Consider the following 9,731-nt stretch of genomic DNA (forward strand, 5'->3'; position numbering starts at 1 on the left):
CTTTTTCAAACATGCTAGGCTAGAAATAAATAAATCCTAACCAAATAGAAGAAGTTTTAACATGTAAGATAAATAAGGACATGAAGCAGGTGCATTATGCGACTTAAGCCTAGAAGTTGTGGGAATTGCACAGCCTATTTAATCGTATCGCGCCAAATGAGCTAGAAACAGTCATGCTACTTCATTCCCATTTCACCTTAACAATTAAGTTGAACGGCCTACGCCGTGATTATCAACAGGTGCGTTCCATTAAATGGGTGTATGTTGTCAGCTGACCTGTCATTTCAGCATTACTGCTTCCCCTACCTCTTCCGTCTTCAGTCATTCTCCATACTGTGTTTGATCATCTCCCATAAAAGCACGGTAGAACCTATATGTGTTGGGCACAATACGGCCTAATACACTTTTTGGACGTAATATTATTAAGTGGTAATGTTTCCTTCGGCCGCTCTCCTTTCTGACTTTGAATGTCCTCTTTATCAAGGCGGTCGTTGTAATCGACCCTTTTGCAAATACCAACATGGGGAACGTGCAGGAGATGTTTCCCCCGTAATGACGCGAGGTAAGTTGCAACAGACGACATAGTCTGGAAACTTTAGTTACTTTAAGTCAGCTGGTTGCGTGTTAATATCTCTTTCAATCACACTGAGGATTTGACATTGGTTTTAACAACTGTTTCCACATGTGGAAGAGTTCATGAAAATAATATTTCTTTTTATGTATCTAGGATTTGAAAGGCACCATGTAACTTCTAGTGGAGCCTTAATCACCCAGGAAAACAATGGAGCTTGCTTACTAGAACTTGAGAGGATTACTAAACAAATCGAATCAGTCAAGTGTGAGGTTGAGAAACAACAAAGAAAGCTGTCCTATTACAAGACAAGAAAAAATGACCAATCTGGATTGTGCTCATCTGTGAACAAAAGTAAAAATAAAATAGCTGAAAATGACCCAAGCGCCAACAAGTATGTGTTGGAGAAATCTCGACCACTGACTGATTTGGAATATGATCCTTGCTCCAATTTTTCGTCTGGCTTATTGTCTGGCACTGCATCCGATTGTAGTGTCAGGCCGTGTAAAGAACAAGAGACTACTCTGGAGCAAAATCAGAGTGACCAAAAGATAAAAGTATCTCACCATTCGGATGACTCAGATGACGGAACACTTGTTATTGACGTGCCATGTCTGGAGGAGGATCCACAAGGTGTAGAGCAAGTCGTACAAACCAAGACCACTAAACCAGAGCCCACTGAATCTCCCCCAAAAGACATCCAAGAGGCGAAACGATGTAGAGATCTCTTTACTGACTGTGTACTGTCCACGCAGAAACACCTGCCGAGAGATGAGCGATGTGAGGAAGAACTGTTCAAATCTCCCTCTAAATGTTCAGAAGGGCCAAAGACTGGAAATGGGACAGCACTTAAATGCTTTGAGAAAGACGGAGAGATTGTTTCCTTAGCATCTTTTGATCATGTGGCACCATTATTGGTACCAGATGCTGGTCTGTCTGCAACTGGAGTGGGAACAGGAGTTGACCACAGCACTTCAAGTTCTCATCATGAAGACAGAGAAAAAAAGCTTAATATTTCAAATGTTCTAGATGACCTTTCTGCTTGTCTTGAGGATCTGAAGAATCAAAGTGAAACAACTGGCTGTAGAAATGAAACTGAACCAATTCAGATGGAAAATAATGGAAATGGCCTGGATGGCAGTAATCAAAAAGAAGACATGGATTTCTGTAGTCTCCATCAAGAGCTCCATCAAGAGATTGCTAGCCTGGAGAAGGCATTGGGGGAACCCAACAAAAATGACCAACGTTCTCTTCTCTCCATTGCACCCCAAAATCACGTTCAACACGTTGTAGAACCTGAAGAAGAGCTCCATCTTTCTACCCAAACCACCTCCTTCTATCCTTTGACAAAAGACACCGGGAGTGGTCAGAATGTTGAAGGTTTCACAGAGGGTTACTGGCCCTCAGTGCAAAATATTCAAAATGAGATGTATGCTGCTAAACTCCCAACATATTCATCCATGACCGATCAGGGCTTACCTTGGGGGCAGTCTAATGCGCAGCCTCTGAGGTATCAAGATGCATTGATGAAGGCAACAAACCCCAACCAGTTTCTGATGTTACAGAAGCCAATGACTGAATACAGTGTTGGTCTGGATGTCCATCAAGCCCCTGGTGTCCTTCATACACCGGTACCAACCACAGTACCCAGGGGAATGGAAAAAGAGGACATTATCGAAATTGACTCAAGTTCCGAGGAGGAGCTCAATTACTCCGATTTGGATTTGTCTGAAAGTGATCCGATGGAGGAGTGCTACAAAATCTTCATGGAGTCAAACGACGGTGGCGACTCCGAATTCCAAGATCCTTCCCCTGTGAGTTGTATGACATTTTTATGGTTGGTCGTGGAGAGGGAGGTAAAAAAAACAAACAGATAAAGTTGCTTACTTCCTCTTGTTTTAGGTGCAGGCAGATACAACTGCAGAGACAGACATGAAACTGAAAATGGATAGTGGACACAAGAAAAGAATGGCCCATATTCCAAGACATGAGGAAAGTCAAAGTCTTGCAGTACTGTATTCCTTATTTTGGAGTACTATTTCTCAGATTGTTTAAAAAATATATAATTATTATTTCCACTCCAGTACAAGAGTAGCAGTAACAACTCCACATAGCTTTGTTTTCTGCATTATTTGTTTGTTAGTTTGTTTATTCTCTATATGTTCTCTTGGTGTTTAACCGCTCAGGCGGTCACTACTAAGCCCAAAACACAGGTGATTGTTCCCTTCCGAGGCGAACCCACTCTGATAACCCCAGCACCTGTGAGAGGACCGCAGCACATCCAACGACAGGTGTCTGTTCTGACCACAGCCGTCAGAGGCATCCAGGGACAGGGCGCCTCTAGTGGCCACGTCAACAAATGCATCCAACTTGCTTCTCACCCCAACCTTCCCCAAAATGGTAGGCATTCATAGATCAGATCTAATCAAGTCAAACTTTATTTATACGGCACATTTCATACCAGGAGGTAACATAATGCGCTTTGGTATAGATGTTCTGAAATAATTGTCTCTCTCTCTAGTGAAAAGATTGTATAGTGTGTGTGTGTCTGTGTGTGTGGATGAAGGTAAAACTAATGATCCTTCATATCTCTTCAGCATGTGTTAATATCATACCTGTCGGGGCCACCATTCAACTGCACCCCAGCATGCACTTCATTGTACCTCAGGCCCACTACTCTGTGTCTGTGCCTATGACGGCGCTGTCTCCCCCAGTAGCACTGCCACGGGCCATGCACCTCACGCCCGCTAAAGTAAGGTTGGCCACCACTGTCTTAATTAATGGGATAGTTAATGTATTTATAATGTATTCATTTATTGATTTATGGGGAAGTTATTTTCTGGAAATACAGTATGTGTAATTTTTTGTATTGCCCTTTGCAGCCAATGCCAACCAAACGCAAAGCAAAGGTGAAAGGTGAAGTAGGGGTGAAGGTCCCCCACAATATAAGACAGCGCTATGTCAACCTTTTTGTGGAAGAGTTTCTCAAAACCTCTGCTACTGTGCCTGAGGCCTTTGAAAAGGTATGGAGTAAACAGGGGGCCTTTTTGCCATTTACAAACATAATCCAACACCTGAAAAAAGGGCCACACAATACCAGCAATGCTTCTCTAGTCTTGCATAGCCAGATGTATATTCACATATTTTTTTATACACACATTCATTGAGACCACCATGGTGTAATGTAGACTAAATGTGAAATTGCTGCAGTACTGTATTCTTTTTCTCACATTTTTTTTCTTTTTTACAGGCTTTAGTTGAGGAGAAGGCTGTGCATGAGCGAAGCATCAACAGACTGAAGTATCTGAGTGTAGCTGTGAATGCCCTGAAGAAGCTGAAGAGTCAGAACAGTCTTCCCACCAAAGGTCACACTCTGCATTAACTGTACATGCTGTTGCACAACAACTCAGAACAGCTGTGCATTATCTTTACACCCTTTCCAGCTATTGAAAACGTGCAATTTCAGTAATTAAACTGTTAATCTCTTCTCAACTCATGAGGCAGGGGACTTGGATAACACAGAACCGCATTGTTGTACTCTGTGAACGGTCCGAAGTTGTTCCTTGCTTGTTTGGCAGGTGGAACTGAGAATGCTGCAAAAGAATCCAGAGGCGACATTGAACTCGTGTGCTGTGCGCTGCATGGAAGAGGTGCTGAATCAAAGACATTATCCAGACTATTTGAGGGGCTGGGTTACATTGTGTTGGCTGCTAAATGACAGTCCTGGCTTACTTTAGCATCTTCCTTTTTGAGGGATCTTTGATTAAACCACCAGTCCACTTCTTATCAGTAGATTTTGCTAGCTAATGGTGTCATTGAAATGGTGTATTTCCCTTTTTTTTTTTTTTTTACTTTGCCAGTTTTGAGTTGATGTCAGATGCAATAATAATATAATCCTTTCTTGCAGTAAGTACAAAACTTACTGCAAGAACATTCTTTCAGTAAGTTCATAATCTGTTTGTGGTACAGCAATTTAGCATTTATGCTTTAGGGGAGTCCTGATTCAAACTTGTTTTATGTGCAAGGCTTCTGATTGGGCTATTCAGGTCTCTTGTTTCCCTTTCCTGCAGGAGATGCTGCTCTTTATGAGAGTCTGAAGGAGCACATTCTGTCTGACGACATGCTAAGGAAAAACAACTATCCCTTGCAGCATCCTGACCGTGCTGGGTGTGCTGTACAGTGTGGTGAGAGCAGAAAGACCATGGCTGACGGTAGGTCCACAGCAGCAGTTGGCCAATTGCAACAACCACTGAGACATTTAATGAATAAAGAGTACAGGTCTATGTACTAGTTATTAAATGATACTGTTTGTGTAACGCATGCAAAGGAAACTCTTTATTGTTGTCAAACCGTTGTCCATGTTACATTAACATACATTACATTGCACATTGCTCATTCACATTGCACTCCTGTTTTGCATTTTGCACTCTACTTTCCACTTTACTTTTTTATATTCATTGTTTATATATTTGTATCGTATATATTGTGTTTTTTGGTTCTTATGTGTAGTACTTGCCTTATGTGTAGTACTTATTTGTGTTTTTATGTTTAATGTTATGTGTAGTACTTATTGTGTTTTGTATGTTTTTATGTTTACTGTATGCACCTTCACACCAGAAAAAATTCCAAGTAGGTGTAAACCTACTTGGCAATAAATCAAATTCTGATTCTGTTTCTAATTCTGATTCTGACAGCATTGAAAAGGATCTGCTGTCGCTGTGGATCAACTTTTTCTGTCAGCGAAACGGGAAAACACACTAGGAAGGAAGAGTGTACCTACCACTACGGGAAAGTTGTTGAAAACAAGGGTGCGTTGTGTGTGTGTGTGTGTGTGTGTGTGTGTGTGTGTGTGTGGGGGTGGGGGGGGGTAGTTTTTCTCTTTTACTGGGGGTGGGGTGCCTGTGAAGTGGATTAATATTTGTGTATGCTTAGCTCTTTGAGGCTGTCTGTCTGTCTGTCTGTCTGTCTGTCTGTCTGTATGCTGCACATGTGTCTCTCTTTCATGTCAGTCCCGGGCGGAGTGGAGTCCCGCTACAGCTGCTGTGAGGGGGCCGTGGGGACGGCTGGATGCCAAGTGTTCAAGGTGCAGCAGCAGCAGCAGCTCTTCACACAGTACATACGCTCAGACATGACATTCATTTAGAGCAGTACATACACTCACACATGGCTTTCATTTAATCATCACACACTCACACATGGCATTCATTTAGAACAGCACATACACTCACACATGGCATTCAGTTAGAACAGCACATACTCACACATGGCATTCATTTAGAACAGCACATACACTCACACATGGCATTCGTTTAGAACAGCAGCTCTTCTCACAGTACATACACTCACACATGGCATTCATTTAGAGCAGTACATACACTCACACATGGCATTCATTTAGAACAGTACATACACTCACACATCGCATTCATTTAGAGCAGTGCATCTGAAGCATATGTGTGTGTGTAAGGCGAACGATATATTTTGTGTATGTAAGGCGAACGATATGTTTTGTGTATGTAAGGCGAACGATATGTTTTGTGTATGTAAGGCGAACGATATGTTTTGTGTATGTTAGGCGAACGATATGTTTCATGTGTGTAGGGTGAACGATATGTTTTGTGTATGTAAGGCGAACAATATGTTTTGTGCATGTAAGGCGAAGGATATGTCTTGTGTATGTAATCTGCTTGTGATTGACAGCTTCATGTCCACGGTGCCTGCAGCCTCTCTGGCTTTGTGAGCACACTGCCATCAAGCTCGGGAGAGCCATGCTGCCCAGGGGTCTATGCATTAGACTGTGAGATGGTGAGGAAGTCACGGTGTCAGTGGACACCTTTCCCTGCTTTACTGGTGCTCAGTGGCATTTATAACCATACCCCTCTTGCTGGTTGTTATGGTGTAAAATGCACGATACTTTTCTAGTTCACACCTTTTCTTTGGTCTCTCCTTCTAAATTTCCCAGACCTATCTGACCCCCTCTTAGTGTGAAACTGTACCACAAAGCGCCAATGCCCTTGTCTTGGCCAAATGGCTTGTGGCCATGAAAACGAAATACTGTTAAGGGAACATGGGATTGAAATTCAGTTCTGAAATATTTCACTTGAAGATTGTTTTAATACACCCATTTTGTGTATTTCTCTCCTCAGTGTTACACAACACAAGGCCTAGAGCTGGCCAGAGTGACGGTGGTCAACTCCAGCCTGCAGGTCATCTATGACACCTTTGTCCAGCCTGAAAATGAGGTCATTGATTACAACACCAGGTACACCCATCAAATTGGACAAATTAAGTGCATTTTTGTGTGCTGTGTACAAAAGCTAAACATGGAAATAAACATTCTACATGGAGCTCAGTTTGAAATGGCTGAATTTGCAAGTGTGTGTCTTGTACAGATTCTCTGGTGTGAGTGAGAAGGACGTGAGGGGCACTAATGTCTGTCTGAAGGACATTCAAAACACACTCCTGAAGCTCATCAGTTCAGACACCATCCTTATTGGCTATGAGCTGGAAAATGACCTCTGTGCCCTTAAAGTGAGTGTTTACATTCATTGATTTCACCCCTTCTCAAATTGGTGTGTTGGGTTAAGTACAAGCACGTCGAAAAAATAGATACCGTACCTGCACTAATAAGCTGCTTTTTTATCAAGTGATGAGTAAATGCGATGTTGTTGGAATATTTGCATCTACTAAATCTGCTTGTTTGGTTGCATTAACTGGTGCCACCCATTCCAGCTGCTCCACAATGTGGTTGTGGACACTGTTGTGGCGTTTCCTCACCGCTTGGGGCCCCCACACAAGCTTGAGTTGCACCGTCTAACTGCTGACTACCTCAGGAGAATCATCCAGGAGAGTGGTATGTTCTTCGCAGGCAGAAACACAGATGACTAAAACTGAATTCCGTTCTTTCCGTGGGTGACTGAAGTCGGTTGCTGGTTCTTTTTTGCTTCTTGATTTAAATCATTGACTTATATAGTACGTGCATGCCTTTTGTAATGAAGCACGTGAAGGTGTACACAGGAAATGCATAGCCCTGAAAATTGTTCACTGATATTCTGTATCAATACTCTATATCTCCAGTGAGTTATGTCAGTAGAAGAACGGGGGACTCGAACTGAGGCTGTAGTGTGTACCTGCACAAATAGTATTTTGAAAAGTTATTGGAATTTGGTCAAGATGTGGGAACCTTGTTATTCGTCCAACTGTACACTTCAGTCTGTCAAATGAAAATCACTGTAACTCATTGTAAAAGAGGGTCTGATATTGGTAAAACCAAAAATCAGATGACCAGCATTACATGACTCCTGACACACAGGGCAACGGTCAGTGGTGTTCATGACTGTCCTTCTCCTTCCCCATCACACAGTGGATGGCCACGACACAGGAGAGAATGCGACCGCGTGCATGGAGCTGATGCTGTGGAGGGTCAAGGAAGACTCTAAAGTGAAACGGTGGTGAAAATTGGTTGCTGAGGGGGACGACTGAAACATCCATCAGGGTGGGAATGGTTCCAGATAGAACCTGGAGCTTGGTAATGGCTCCATGTCAACATTGTGACCTCCTCACTTGTGCACTTTTATCATAAACACATCTGATCTCATTTCAGTTACATAAAAAAAGGTTTTTGAAAGTTAATTAGTGAAGTTCAACATGGTTCTCAGGGTGGAATAAAGGTTTATGGTATTGTCTTTGAAGTTGCTTTGACCACTGAACACCATGTTCCGTCAAATGCCTTTCTAAGTTGCTTTTGTTAACATTATTTGTCCGTTTTCTTTTTCTGTTTTTATTTATTTTGTGTTTGTAATGTTTATTTTAGCCTTATATGCCTAATTTCTATGTAAACATTGAGTGGACACTGCAAAAAAAAAAAAATCTGGCAATTGGCAGAGCACAAATTGTACTTTAACAGTGAACGGGGGCAAAAGTAAATGCACTAAAGTAAGTGGTCTCTGGCATTGGTTTGTCTCACATCTACACTCGGTGTGCAGTTAATGAGTATGATGAACACTGACACCAGCTGTGATTAATTGAATCAGGTAATTGTGCAGAGTGAAACGTTTAAATCAGTGCTCATTTTCATTGGGGAAAGTTGAAAGGCACAGCCCTGTAATCAGAGCGTTGGGCCAATTCACATTGTGTTGATTATCGTTTCATATCCTGTAATCTTAAAGTAATTGGCTAAACAAACATTGCACTTCAAAATATGATGCCAAATATGTAAAAGTAGCTATAATCAGTCACAGGGAAAGCAGCAATTGAGGAGCTTTAAAACACATTCCTCCAACTTTTACGTCTAAAAGTAGCAGTATCAGTTAATCATTTTAAACCTCTACCCTGTGGTGATGATTTTAGCAATAACAAAATGAACACTGAAATCCACATCCATGTTATTACCGTCTCCAACCTGAGGATGGCGTTTTAAACCACTTTATTTCCAGGTTCATGTGTTAGTGTTTTTATTGCCCTCCTCCAAGCAGCTGCAATAATAAGAAGAAGAGGAAGCTAACAATAATTATTAACAGGAGCAGAAAAAAATAACTAGATTTAGTAAAAGATTAGAACATTTAAAGTAATCCACTGCATGCAGAGAAAGACTCAAAAGGAGGAAGGCAAAAAGTATGAGGAGAAAAGGTGTGTAAATTTCAATTCATCATTTAAAGGTGTGTCATTTTAATTTATTAAAAAGAATGAGTCAAAACACAGAGAAATAAGGGTATCATTTCTGTAGGGTAGTTTTCAGAAAAGTACCCTGTAATGTACGGAAACGGCCCTTAAGGTGATAATTACAGACCTTTGTTTAATTTTAAAAGTACAAAATCATTGCTAACAAAAACTTTGAACAAGCTTAAGGTACAGGCAAATGATGCAGCAAATCATTGATCACACTGGGTTGTGTATAAGGAGGCATTATCACTGGATACTTTTTATGACACACCACAGGTACAGAGCATAATTGGTCCATAGCTGGAATATGAGAGGTATCCGCAGTCATGACGTCTTTTCTCAAATATCTGGAGTGGATTTGCATTCACGTGGCTAAGTTTTAACTAACAAGCTAGCTAGCAATCTTATGTAATCTATTGGTGTCTAAAGTCTTTTACACATGCTCAACCTTGCTAGGTCATTTAAAAGGTTTAATTGAACAAGATTCCATATTCATCTC

General features: G+C 41.4%; 1 protein-coding gene across 1 annotated transcript; it reads left to right on the top strand.

The window, feature by feature from the left end:
• Positions 1–302: 302 nt before the first annotated feature.
• Positions 303–9,172, top strand: zgc:152968 (uncharacterized protein LOC564848 homolog). Its single transcript, XM_031557958.2, has 16 exons — positions 303–562; positions 728–2,385; positions 2,474–2,563; positions 2,758–2,971; positions 3,169–3,323; positions 3,454–3,594; positions 3,822–3,936; positions 4,150–4,221; positions 4,642–4,782; positions 5,266–5,379; positions 5,581–5,654; positions 6,272–6,376; positions 6,718–6,833; positions 6,964–7,102; positions 7,304–7,424; positions 7,935–9,172. The coding sequence occupies exons 1-16, from the start codon at positions 433–435 to the stop codon at positions 8,024–8,026; spliced, it is 3,477 nt and encodes a 1,158-aa protein (XP_031413818.1). The 5' UTR covers positions 303–432; the 3' UTR covers positions 8,027–9,172.
• The last annotated feature ends 559 nt before the right edge of the window (positions 9,173–9,731 follow it).

This window comes from Clupea harengus, chromosome 20 (genome assembly GCF_900700415.2).
Source record: "Clupea harengus chromosome 20, Ch_v2.0.2, whole genome shotgun sequence".
Classification (NCBI taxonomy): domain Eukaryota; kingdom Metazoa; phylum Chordata; class Actinopteri; order Clupeiformes; family Clupeidae; genus Clupea; species Clupea harengus.